Genomic DNA, 14,387 nt, shown 5'->3' on the forward strand with positions numbered 1-14,387 from the left:
GAGTCAAGGGCATGAGGGTTGATATGCTGGTGAGGGAGTCAAGGGCATGAGGGTTGATATGCTGGTGAGGGAGAAACGATGATGCTGGGGAACTTTGCCCATCCAGCTCTCTGTAGTTACACGTAGTCACACCCCGTGCCTAGCCAGAGTCACAGGAAGCCTTACAGGAAGGAAGACTACTAGAGAGTAGGTACGGTGGCTCACACATCCAATCCTAGATCTAGGGAGGCAGAGGCAGAGAAATCCACTGCAGGTTTGCGAACAGCCTGGTCAATACAGCAAGTCACAGGTCAAGCAGAGCTATATAGCCAAGATGGTCTCCCAAGGGCCAAAACAGAAACAAGAAAAGGGGGGTGGGTGGGTGCACTATCATCTGAATTCTTGCTGCTCTTCACATCATGCCTAGCTTCAACTTTAAAAAAATGTAGCATACTAGGCAGGATAAAAGGCAGGCAAAGAGACAGAGCTAGTGTCAGAACGGGATTTAGATGTGATACAGATGTGGCCATTACTGTAAGCCAGAGAACCTGGAGCACTATGAGTATTCATTTAAACCTAATGGAAACACCAGAGTGCGGGAGATCTGACTAACGCCAGAAAGAGGCGGCAGCTCTGCGGAGCTGAGGGTCCCACACAGAGCAGGTATGGATGGAGCTGGCAGAGTGAGGCGCAGGAGGAGAGCCTGACTCCACTTGCCTGGCCCTAACTTTGGCTCTACTTTGTCACCTGAACATGGCCCTCTCCTACCCAAGGGGAAATGCTCACAACAAAGGCTCTGCGGTATGCAGCTTTCCGCAGTCTTAGCAAGCAACTGCAGAGCAGCTTCCTTTCAGGTCCGCACTTCGCTGGCTATCAGACTGTAGCACGAGCAACTGCAGGTAAAAGAGCCACCAGCTCTTCACTGAATGGGCTTTTTGGAGATAGAATCTTGTGACTGTAGCCATTCCAACACAGCCTGGCCTGGCCTTGAACCCAAAGTTCCGTCTCAGCCTCCTGAGTGCTAAGATTAAGGGTGTGACCACCACGGCTCTTTTCAACGATTCCCTTTCCCGGCTGCAGAGGTGGCTGTCACGGCGTAGAGGCCATGTACCCAGTGATCTAGTCTATAATCCTTGCTCTAGCATTTCTAGATGGGCCTTCGCATGGGACTACAATTTCTCTGTGAATAAAATTCCAGGCATGAATTGATTAAAATCTCATCTTTCAATAGCAAAGTCCCTGTTAGTCACTCCCTGAGGGTAGGGCCTCTATGAAATTTCTGTCTTTCTCAGAAGACTTTATGTTCTGACAGCACTGCTCGTGGAGAGGACCTGGGTTTAGTTCCCAGCTGACACTCTCCTGTCAGTCTAGCTCCGGAGGACCCAATGCTCTCCACGGTACACAGACAGAGAGGCAGGCAAAACACCATACGCATTTAGTAAAAATTAAAAACATATTCCATACGCTAAACAATGCTACAGTCTGTAGTTATCGATTAACTTGAGCTTTACATGGGAAGGAAGATGATGAGAACAAAAATCTCATCTCCGCTAAATTCTAATCAGTTCTATGGCAGGTTCTGTTAGTAGCCAACCATACCCTCAGGTTATGCTGTACGTTGGTAATTTTACCAAGTTACACAATTGTGCCACTGTTTCAACAATCTTTCTTCAGCTTTCCCTTTTTTTTTTTTGTATAAATAAGGTTTCTTTTTTCTTTTTTGGGGGGGGGGGTGAGGGGGGCAAGCATTCCCATAGTCTGCTTTTCTCCTTAGAGAGCTGTAACCCAACCTCAAAGGACCAAACACCCACGATCTTCCTGGTTCCACAATGATGTCCACATGACACCTAGACAAACAGTTCTACTCTATCTGGTCTAGCCTAGCCACAGGAGAAAGGGCAGTTCATCTCCTTGGGATTCGGAGCTGTCTGTCCTATGACCGGGACAACTTGTCACTCGACACACCTTCGTGTGTACTCTAGGCTCTATGTCCTCTAGTTTACTGGCACCATCCCCTGGCTTCCAGATTTAAAAACTCAAAACTAAAATTGGCCAATCATAAATGCCATAGTCAGAAGCCGGCCTTTCTTCTGTAATCAAGATGGCGTGGGAGAGGGCAGCTAGGCACTGGGCAGTGCGGCTGAGAGGAAATGAATGGCGCCTACACACCTCAGCTCCTTGGCTCGCACTTTAACCTCTGGTACACACACCTGGCCAGCTCCAGGGAAGCAGGGCCAAGTCTGTGCAGACTAACACTGCCCTCAGAAAGCAACGTGGACAGCCACTGCTTCTGTTAGATGATTCAGACACTTGGACGTGCAGAGAAAGCATCTCTCAAAAACTGGGCAGACATGGATGGAGGCTCTGTGGCCTGGGGACAAAGGGCCAGTTTCTTAGCATTTTCTCAGAACAATTTCTAGGCTCCTAAGTCTCCATTACTGGGGTATTTAAACAAGCCAAAGTGGCATTCCTTTCATTGGAGCTTAGCAGGGAAGTGCAAATTATGGACCAGCTCTATAGCTAAGGAATCTAAAACCCCAAATTCTCCTTCTAATTCCTCAATCTGAATCCCATACAGTATTAGACAGGCTATTGTTTGGACCGGAGGGAACTGACTTGTTCTAACATCAAAATTTCTTCATCCTGAAAAAAATGTCTGTCATTTCCTCAAAATTTTACTACCCACTTTTAGTAACACAGTTGGGTTTTGGACGAATGAGTATTACTTACCAAGCAGGACTTATAAGAATGATTAATGTCTAGTCATCGCGTATTACAAAAATATCTCAAGCAACTCAGAAGGTGCGAGTAAGAGGAAAGGATGCAATAAGAGTAGTAATTGTTACATACTTGTGACTTCTTGTAAGAAATCCAAACATGGCCGACTACTTCCTGAAATACTTATTGAGACGGCCAGTGGGGTCTGCCCTTCATAGTTCCTTGTGTTCGTGTCCGCTCCATAGTTATACAACATCCGTGCACAGAGCACGTCATCGCGAAGGGCAGACAAATGCAAAGGAGTCTGTCCGTCTTCCAGGCGCCCCAAGTTTGTGTCTGCCCCTCTCTGAAGGAACATGCGGCAGTAAGAGTGATTGCTTTTGATCACAGCATAGCGCAACAGGAATCCGTTCTGAATGTCAATGTTGGCGTTGTGGTCCAGGAGGATTTTCACGCAGCTGGACCTCTCCCGGATGATGGCAAGCTGAAGAGGGGTTGTACCTTTATCACTGAGGGGGTCGACCTCAGCCTTGAACTCCAGAAGGAGCCGGACGAATGAGTCCCTACCATAGTGGGCAGCCACGTGGAGAGGAGTCCAGCCATCATTGCTTTTTGCATTAATAATGTCACTCCTGTATTCAGACTCTAGCATCAGGCGTGCGATCCGGGCCCGGCCGTGCATGGCTGCGTAATGCAGAGCGGTGAAGCCTCCGATTAAGTCCTTAACCGTAGGATCAGCTAGGGTTAAACCAAAACGAAAACATCAGTGGCTGCTGACACAAAGCAACTCTATCAGCGGAGTGTGGCTCAGCCGTCAGCATCTATGTGAAGGGTCAAACACGAGCAACAACCGAGGCCTTTCCCCAGGTTTAGCAGAGGTTGTGTCTCAGGCAAATACATTCTTAGGAGGAACTTATCAAGCCCAAGTCAATGGGAAGAGCAACAGGTTTAAGACAAGACCCGGCCCCACGGCACCTAACCCTCCAGCCCAGTGAAGGGAGGGTGTCTGCTTAGCACGCATCGCAGCCTTAGCCCACTTATCTCGTTTGCTTTCAGCGATTTGCTGTGCTTTTCTCACGCTGCTTCTTGGCTTAAAGAGAAGCATATGTGGCGGCACTGGGGCTCTGACTCCGTGTCCCGTGTTTGGCCGGACTTGGTTTAGAACTGAATAGGGTTAGCGTGGGGGGGGGGGAGGCAAAGACTCAGGCAGTCTCTGAGACACATGCTGCATGACACGCCCCGGATGAAGCATGTTTGCATGCATAAGACAGGACTTCAAATTCAGTTACAGATGGTCCTGTGAGTTTACACGGATCAGCAAGCACTTTATGTAGGGAAAAATGGGAGAAATCTCAGTACTACATTGTTTTTAAAGAATAGTTTTAAGACTCTCTCCTAAATTAACAGATTCCCTAGGAAGAAAAACTCATAAGAATTATGCTAAGTGGCTTATCATGCTACAGACTTGCCTCCTGCTCCGGCCTTTCCAAAGGTCCACTTTGTAGCTCACACTGCACTGCCCTTCCTGGGCAGCAGGCAGAACAGGGCCATGGGCTACCCACAGTACGGACACTGCTTCCTAGAAGCGAACACAGCAACGAGGAAGAAAAACCAGCCTGCCTAACTACTAGAATTAAAATGTTTCTTGTGAAACTCAGCTTTGGGCTTGTTTACAAAAGGAAACAATGTGAATGTTTTACACAGACACAAAATGCCCCCAAAGCTATGACAAAATATCTATGCACTACTTAATGAGATCTTATTCAGTTCCAGACTACAGCAGCTGGACTCTCTATAAGCGGCTGGGAGGCAGGAAATGATATGTTGAAATATTAATCATACTGCAGTGAGTGAAAACTGCAGTTAAAGGGTTGTTAGCAGACAAAACCTATACAAAGTAAACTATTACTTTAGCTCCTCATAACATCTGATACAAAGTGACAGCTAACAACCACAGTGTCACTTTGATCTGTCTACAAAAAAATTTTTTTAGGCATCAGCAACTGCCTTAACTAAAAGAATATTCAATACCTAGGATTAGGCAACCCTCAAGCCAGGCTAGAACACTAAAGCACAGCACTTTGCTGCCACCTACTGGAAGCGGCTGAACATGCACCAGACAGCTTTCACTTAGATGACTGAGCTCTCAGACCAAACTGACCTTACAGAACCGGCTGATATGTAAAATAGATGAAGTGTTAAGAGTTCTTGCTGCTCTCTGAGAGTTTAATTCCCAGCACCTATATCAGCATCTCATAAACTCCTGCTTCTTCAGCCTCAGGGGATCCAACGCCATCTTCTGGCCTCTGCAGGCACTGCATGCATGCACACAAACCAATATCCCCACACATATAAATAAAAATAATTGAATGAAAGTGAATAAATAAGTAGAATAGATGAAATGAAGACAGGCGGAAGAGATAAATGCCCACCCTTCTTTTCAGCCACCTGTGTCAGCGAAATTTGGGAACCCCTTCTCTCACCCCTCCTACCTTTCATCCACCAGGGATACCTTTGAAGGTGCCAGCACCCTTACACCCTATTCTATTCGACAAGCCAGGCTAAAACACTGTTACCCAGAGCGGCTCCTGCATGTTTGATTTTCTCTGTGGGTCTATTCAAGGTTCACTTACACTCTAGTGCTATACTGAACGGAGGAAACACAGATGAAGATACACAGCGACCTGACTCATCTCAGCCCAAGCCATTAACTGACCACATCCTGCAAGCAAAGCACAGAGCCAAGAACCATAAGGTGAAAATGCATAAAAACTATAGCTATTGTCCCCAAGAAAAAGTGACAGGATGAAATGAAGTGACAAAGCACACGAAGGTGCAAATGAGAGGTACCACAGAGTCAGGATCAGTCGACGCAAGGCCAGTGAAACCCACAGACCAGTGGCGAGGTCAGTGAGAAACGCGCAACACACATGTGAGATCCACTTGGCTGGATTTCCTTAACTTCCTCCAGTGCAATCTGCACAATTTCTCTTTATCAGCGAGACTTCCCGAGTGCTCTAAAATAACAGCCCCATCTGAAGGTGGTGGCGCACGCCTTTAATCCCAGTAACCCAGAGGCAGAGGCAGAGGCAGAGGCAGAGGCAGAGGCAGAGGCAGAGGCAGAGGCAGAGGCAGACAGATCTCTGAGTTCGAGGCCAGACTGCTCTACAGAGCAAGTTCCAGGACAGCCAGGACTACACAGAGAAACCCTGTCTTGAAAAACCAAAATAAATAACAAATGAATAAAGAAACAACCCTGCCATGCTTCTTCCTCCCATTACCAGATACTTGACCCCCCAGTGAGACCATTTTAAACAAATGGTAGCATAATCTAATCTAAAGACACAGAAACACTTTTAAAAATAAAGAAACATTACTCTGCTGTGTGTGGTTTGTCAAGTGGAAGTGAAATCCGTTCATCAAGTGCAGACTGACAAGCTCCAAGAATTCATACAAACAGTCATGTTAACTAAAAGCAGTTAACATCCATAACACTTTTGTCACCTCGAAGTTCCTTCCTGTCTCTTTACAGCTCATTTCCTACCGAGACTCTGGGATCCAGGTAAATCACTGGTCAACCAAGACAAAGCCTGGCTACTCCTTGGAGGTCTGCAGATCTCTGGGACCATCTAACTCGGATGATGCTTCTGAGACTCATGCACCCTTTTCTGTGTGTGTCTGCAGGACTGGCTGAGTTGAGACTGTCTGAGCGATCCTACCACGGTCCTATTATCATTTCACTTTGTAAGCGTGGACTGAGGCTAGCTACTGCTTAACTTCCTAAGAAGCTGCCCTGCCCTCTGTCCTCGCCAGTCATGTACCACAGCTGCAGATGGCCCATCTGTGTCACCACCACTTGTAACTTTGCTCATTAAAAGAGTAAGTGATGACTCCCTGTCCTGTTAATTTACCAAGTAACTTATTAACCAAGGAACTCGAGGGCTGGCTTACTTGCACACATTCTTTGTGAGTGATCTGTCACACTGCTTACTCAGTTTTGCTGGGCTGTCCGACTGTGGAGTTGTAAAAGTCTTTGCATGTTCAGCACAGGAGCCAAATGGAGCATGCTCATTTACTTACTTAGTTTCACAGTGCTGGAGACTGAACAAGAGCAAGCGCTCCACCACTGATCTGCACTCAGCTCTTGGTTCGTGACTTCGTCTATTATCACTTTCTTCTTTCAACCACTTACTAGACTTCTGCTCTGCGGGAGAAAACCGCCCAACACAACACAACACATTTGCTTTCGTCTGGGTATTTTGCACTTTAAACTCTTACATTTAGGTAATGATCTACTACCATTGAATATTTCTGTGTGGTATAAAGGAAGATCAAGGTTCATCATCTGCCATACAGTTGCCGACTTGTTTTGGCACTATTTGCTACAATATCTTCTTTACAGAGCGGGGTGGGGTGGGGGCCGTGATGGTTCAGCAGATAAAGGTGCTTGCCGATAGCCCAACAACAAGCATTCTATTCCAAATCTCCCTGAGGAAAAAAACAGACACCTGAAGTGTCCTTTCATCACTACATGCATGCCCTGACACACACACACCCACTCTCTCTCATGAAACACACACACACACATTCTGTCAAATACAAATGTGCACACATGCACACACTCTAATAAACACACACACACGTACTCTCATAAACATACATGTGCATGAACACACACATGCATACACTCTCATCAACACATAAATGCACACACTCTCCTAAACACACACACAAATATTTTCTTCTCGATTTATTCTGCTGCTTTTGCTGAAATTCAACTTACCATCTATGTGTAGTTATTTCTGAACCATTTCATTTCTGTGCATTTACCTAAAAATACTTTCTAGCTGGGTATGGTGGTACACATTCAGGGGGAGGCAGAAAAATGCAGAGTTTGAGGCCAGCCTGGGAACAGGTTCAAGGTCAGAAGGAGCTATATAACAAAACCCTATCTCAAATCAAGGGCCAGGAATGCAGCTTAGGGGCAGCAGGCTTTCCGAGCATGGACATGGCCCTCAGTCCAATCCCAGCACCATAGGAAAAATGCAATTAAACAAACAAACAAATAACAAGCTTTTCTATATGCCAAGTCCAGACTGTTTTAGTTACTGTAGTTTTATAGTGTATTTGATAATCAGGTAACTCTTCCAACCTTTCTAAAAAATTATAGGTTGTTAATTTCTGGTTTGATTTTTACTGCTGATTCCACCAACTTTACAGATAGCAAGCTCCTCCAATGATATAAATAATACTAATTTTTCCATGAAAATTAATGAACATGGAACACTTCTCTACTTACTCAGGACTTCTTTAATCCCTCTCAACAATGGTTCAGAATAGATTATATATTTATTTAATGAAAATAACTATTAAAAACCTGAACTTATTCCTACTGTGAGCTGCTGACAAACGCTAACTGTTGGCAGAACTTGAGTTTTCAAACACTGATCTGCAATCTAGTTCAACTCACTTTTTAGCTTTAGTGTATCTTTGTAGACATCACACACACACACACACACACACACACACACACACACACACACACACACGTCCAGTTAAGATAGTTTCACTCATACATTTCTATGTGTTATTATTAGCATGTATGTATCAGGGGGCACATATGCCAAGGTGTGCCTCTGGAGGCCAACTTTCAGGAGTCAGTTCTTTCCTTCCACGGATGGAATTCAGGCCAACAGGCTTCAGCTGCAAGGACTTTTACCTGCTGAGCCATCTCGCTGGCCCACGACAGTTTTACTTGTTCTTTTCCAATTTGTTTACTGTTCTTTTACTCCAACGGCTAGGACCTAGGAGAGAATGCTGTATCAAAATAGCCAAAGTGTACAGCCTTCTATCCATGATTAGAGGAAAAGCACTTAGTCCAGCATCGAGCACAAAACATGCTGCAGCTTTGTGCTGCATTGCCTTCTGGCTTGCTCAGTCATTTTGGATGGGTAGTGTTGTCCCGGGCTCTGAAGTGACCCTTTGGCACTTGTCTTTGGACCTATTAGCCTGGCAAACCCCACAAGGTTTGTGGGCAGACCTTGACTCCTGAGATAAACACTACATAGCCACACTGTAACTTCCTTTGAAAAATGCTACTGGCGGATCATTTAGTTAGCATTTAGGTCGGATCCTGTGTCTGCTGTCGTAGAAGCTATTGCTCTGCACTTTCTTTTCCGCCTGTGTTTTGGGTTTTGCGGCAGGGGATGCACATTGTATTTGCATACTGACTTAGCGGCAGTACTTCCTCTAAAGACTGTGTGCTGGACCACTCACTATGTGGCGCAATGCACAAAACAAGAGCAAAGCCGCTGGGCCCACGGCTTTCTTAGCAGACGTTTAATGAGGAACTCAATCTTTCAGCGCTATAGACAGTGATGAAATCATTCTTTTGCTATCGGTCAGTTTTGGCAATTTGTGTCATGGAATTGGATTCTTCTCCATGACAAGCTCACCGTATTCATGTCTTTTTTAACATCTGTAGGATCCAGGCCAGCATCTGTTCCCAGTCCTGAAACTGGTTATGCCTTTTCTCATTTTCAGTCTGGCTACAGAATTTTCAATTATATTATCTTTTTCAAGAATTACTTTTTTTCTTTCAGCTCCATCAATTTGCTCCCTTTCTATTATACTGGTTTTTGGTTTTCTTTTTTAAAGTACCTTTTATTTTTAACACAATTATGTCATTTTCCCTTTTACCTATCCTTTCTCCAAACTCTCCCATATATCCCTCCTTGTTCCCTTTTAAATTCATGGCCTCCTTTTTTTTCCGTTAACGGTTCTTACATGCATATATGTGCATATAAATATACCTAAATAAAACCTGCTCGGTCTGTATAATGTTACTTGTATATATGTACTCTGGGTTGACTATTAGATAAGTAGTTGGCGTGCTCATTCTTGGGAATGACTATTTCTCCCAATTTCAGCATTCTTTTGATGCCTGTAATTTTTTGTGCAGAGCTGAGGCTTTGTGGTCTTGCTGTCCACTTTGGCTGTTTATTTTAGCTCATGCTGGTGAACTCTGTAAGGCTGGTACTTCTGACAATACTGGGAAACACAATCTCACAGCCAATTCCTCCTCTTGCTTTTGCCATCTTTCCAGCCCCTGTGTCTGAAGATTCACTGAGCCATAGCAGGGGGAGCTGTACTGGAGATGGAGCCTTTGGAAGTGGGATCCACAACTAGTCTGCTGCAAAGAGAAGTTTCCTTGATGAGGGGTGAGGACAAATGTTTGCAGTGTAGTGAAGGGCTGTGCTGGTCTAGTAAAGTGGCAGCTGAAGGTTCTCCTTCCAGATCATGACTTCACAAGTCTTGGTATTTGCTAGGTTTCCAGCGACAGGCTTGGCTTCCTCTTGCTGAGAGTGTCTCAAGTCCAATTAGAGAGCTCTTGGTTACCATCAAGGTAGACACGGCACTACTGCACCCTTAAGGCTATCATGCTAGGCTGCTTGTTGTGGTTCTTAGGCATCATAGCAGGACTATTGATTGCTTCCTTCCTTTAGAGATTTGCGTCCTCAGAACAGAGACTTTTGGGTCAGTTAGAGATCTGGGCTTTTAGGCTCTGGGTCTGAAACGCTTGGTGTTTTCATCACTAAGACTTACTTCTACCTCTGGGGAGCAACCATGGGTAATAACAATAGCCTGCGATGTTTTGGGAGTCTCTTGGACAACCTTGACCAAAAACTCAAAAGAGGGTGCCCCACGCCTGGTGTTAAGAATTTTTGTTAGATTGGCTCTTAAAAAAGAGTATTGTTAGCCCAAATAAGAAAATTTCACTTAAAATATCTATACATATTTATACACAGACCTATATGTATATGTTTTTATGTAGATAATTCATTATGACTTTTATAGACATCTGTTATTTTGCCCTCCTCCCTCCTTCTGTATTTATCTCTCTTCTCCCTTCCTAATTAGAGCTCACCCTTTCCCTATTCAAATCACTTGTGCCCTGCTATTCTCTCTAATGTGCCTCCACCCCCAACTCCCCATGAATGGTCTCCTTTTACTTTCTCCGTTTCTGCAGGATCTATATTCACATCTGAAGATTTGGAGGTAGGAGCCTCCAATAAGAGAGAATATGTGACATTTGTCTGAGTCTGAGTTAACTCATTCAAAAAAAAAACTCTTCTGGTTTTATTCATTTACCTGTAATGTTCATGATTTCAATTTTCTTTATTTATGAATAGCATTCCATAGCATATATTTACTATCGCATTTTCATTACCTATTCATGGATTAAAGGACATTTGGGTTGTTTCCATTTCCCAGCTATTAGGAATAGTATAGCAATGAACATGACTGAGTAAGGACCTACAAGAGTAGATGTCAAGTCCTTTGGGCATATGTGAAGGGACAGGACAGCTGGGTCACATGGTAGATGGTGTGGGATTCCCTACATATTCTGTGAATATGCTTTATTACCACTGGTCAATAAAGAAGCTGCTCTGGTCTATGGCAGGGCAGAATACAGCAAGGTGGGAAATCCAAGCAGATACAGAGGAGGAAAGAAGGTGGAGTAAGGCAGACGTGGCCACCCAAGAAACAAGATATGAGGAATCAAACCATAAGTCTCATGGCAAAGTATAAAATAATAGAAATGGATTAACTTAAGATGCAAGAGCTAGTTAGGAATACACCTGAACCGTTGGCCAAATAGTGTTGTAATTAATATAGTTTCCGTGTGATTATTCAGGTCTAGGCAGCTGGGAAACCAAAGCAGTCTCCAATTACAGGTGGATTTATTTTAAGCTTTAAAAGAATTCCCTATCTTGATTTCCATAACAGCTACACCAGTTTGCAATACTACCAATGGCGAATGAGGATTCTCTTTTCCTGTACCCTCACCAGCATTTGCTCTCAGCTGTTTTGTTGATTTTGCCATTCTTACTGAGGTGAGAGGAAACTTCTAAGTCACTCTGATTAGAATTTCCCTAATTGCTAGGGACAATGAACACTTTGGGAGATACTTCTTAGCCATTTTTTTCCCCTTCCTTTGAGAACTCCAAGCCTCAGGCACATTTTTCAAATAAACCTATTTTTTTTTGTGTGAATTCTTTGTATATTCTAGATACTAATCCTGTCAGAGGCATAACTGGCAAAGATTCTTTCCCAGTCTGCAGGCTTTCTGGTCACCTGGTTAATTGTTTCATTTTGTTTTGTTTTTTGAGACAGGGTTTCTCAGGATAATAGCCCTGGTTGCCTTAAACTTGCCCAGTAGACCAGACTGGCCTCAAACTCACTAAGACTCACCTGCCTCTGCCCTACAAATGCTTATGCCACCTTGCCCAGCCGGTTGATTGCTTAGCTGTGCAGAACTTTCTAGTTTTATAAAATCTCACATGTCAATTGTTGGCCTTTGTTCTTGGGCAAATGGACTACTATTTTGAAAACCTTTTCCTACACCTGTATCATGTGGGTACTACCTGTTTTCTTCTAGCTAGTTCAGTGTTTAGGTCTTTGATCTATTTAAGAGTTAGTTTTTGTGTAGGGTGATAGTTACAGATCTAATTCAATTCTTCTGCATGTGGCCATCTGTCGTAGATTCTTTCTCCTGTATATGTTTTTGACATCTTTGCCAAATATTAAATGGCTGAAGTTATACTAATCTTAGAGGTCTTTGTCTCTCTCTCTCTCTCTCTTTGGTTTTTCAAGACATGGTTTCTCTGTGTAGCTTTGGAGCTTATCCTGGAACTCACTCTATAGACCAGGCTGTCCTTGAACTCACAGAGATCTGCCTGCCTCTGCCTCCCAAGTGCTGGGAAGAGGACTCTGTTTCTGTTCCATCAGTCTATATGTCTGTTTTTGTGCCAGTATCATACTGTTTTTATTACTATGGCTCTGTAATATAATCTTAAGATCTGGAATGAAAATTGCTTGTACTTTTTTGTTTTCTGTATTGTTTTGGCTATAAAGTTCCATATGAATTTTAGGGTAGTTTTTCCTATTTCTGCAAAGAATGAAATAGGGGGGGGATTCATTGGAATTGCAATGAATGTGAAAATAGGTTTCTTTTGTAAGTCATTTTTACACTAATTTTACTAATACATGAACATGGACTGTTTTTCAATGTTCTAGTCTATCTCTTCAGAGCTTTACAGCTTTCACTGTTAAGAGTCCTTCCTTCACTTTCTTGATTAGGTTTATTCCCAGATATCTTATTTTCTCTCAGACTATAGTAAATGGAAGTGTGTCGTGATTCCTTTACGTTTATTATTGCTGTATGGAAAAGCTATATTGATTTGTGTAGTTTGATTCTATGTCCCGTTGCACTGCTGAATTTGTTCAGTTTCTAGAAATTTTCTGGTGGGATATCTAATATATAGTATCATGTCATCTACAAATAGGGATAATCTGACTTTTTCTTCCCTATGTGTACCCTTTTATTTTCTTCTCTTGCTTATTGCCTCCAGGTAGTACTTTGAGCATAATGTTGAAAAGGAGTTGAGGATAGCGGACATCCATGTCTCATTCCTGACTTCAGTGCAATTGCTTCAAGTTTTTTCCATGTTAGGATGTTGTTTCTTGTGGGCTTCTCATGTGTAGATTTATTATGTTGAGGTATGTTTACTGTAGCCCTACATTCTCTAGGACTTTTTTTTTTAATCGAAAAAGCATGTTAGATTTTTTTCAAAGGAATCTCTGTGTCTATTGAAATGATCATGTGATTTCCTGGCTTATGTTGAATTGTCCCTACATTCCAGGATAATGCCAACTCAGTCATGGCAGATAATCTTTGATGTATTTCTATACTTTGTTTTCAAGTATTTTATTGAGCTTTATGCAGCCTATGTTTATCAAGGATAGGGGCCTGCAGTTGTTTTTGTTGCACCTTTTCCTGGTTTTGATGTTACTAACACTGGCTCCATAGAAGGAGCTGGGAGTGCTCCTTCTCTTTCTAGTTTTTGAGTAGTTTAAGGAGGACTGGCTGTAGATCTCTTTGAATGGTGGGTAATCTTCAGTGACTATATCTGGCTCCACATTTTTTTATTTTGATGGAAGATTTTTTTATTACTATTAAAATCTCCTCATTTGCTATGGGTCTGTTATAGGTTGGCTTCTTGGTTTAATTTTGGTGGTTTGGTTGAATCTAGAAATCAATTCATTTCTTTCAAATTTACCACTTTAATGACATACAAGTTTTAAAAAAAGGTTTTAAAAACTAAGGACTTTTCATGACAGCGAGACACATCTGCTCCTTGCAGCACCAAGCTACTTCAAGAGGATGATGGGCACCGAAGAGGCTCCTTATGGACTTTGTTGGCCATTTGGGCAAGAGACTGTTCTTGCCTGGACTGCTTGATCTTATGCTATGTGAGCTGGACATGTGGGACCCACAGAGAGATGACTGCTGAACTTGCCTAAAAGTGAGACCATCCTTCGGGGTTCCTGTTTCATGAAAGAGTCTGCCAAACATTCTGCAGGACACAGAGGAAAGTGACTGACAAACTGCCAATAAAGGTGAAACTGTATTAAAATTTCCTTCTTCATGGAAAAGTCTCCCAAATACTATGGGTCAGTAGGCTGAAGATGGATGCCCCAATGTTACAGAAGAACTTTGGGTGACTATCCAGGCAAAGAGATGTCTCTGTCAATTCTAGAGTTTTGGAAGTTGCTTACAATGTACTTCCTGTTTACTTAGGTAATATTATGTCCTTCTGAAGTCTTTGATGGAGTTGAAAAATATA

General features: G+C 43.2%; 1 protein-coding gene across 3 annotated transcripts in view; it reads right to left on the bottom strand.

Moving 5' to 3' along the window:
- Asb7 (ankyrin repeat and SOCS box containing 7) overlaps positions 1-14,387 on the bottom strand; it is a 46,465-nt gene that overhangs the window by 12,905 nt on the left and 19,173 nt on the right. For all 3 annotated transcript variants that reach the window (XM_075952450.1, XM_075952452.1, XM_075952451.1), the window contains one exon: positions 2,830-3,435. In XM_075952450.1, coding sequence (XP_075808565.1) covers positions 2,830-3,435 — 606 coding nt within the window. The remainder of the gene's footprint in view (positions 1-2,829; positions 3,436-14,387) is intronic.

Source organism: Microtus pennsylvanicus, chromosome 18 (genome assembly GCF_037038515.1).
Source record: "Microtus pennsylvanicus isolate mMicPen1 chromosome 18, mMicPen1.hap1, whole genome shotgun sequence".
Taxonomy (NCBI): domain Eukaryota; kingdom Metazoa; phylum Chordata; class Mammalia; order Rodentia; family Cricetidae; genus Microtus; species Microtus pennsylvanicus.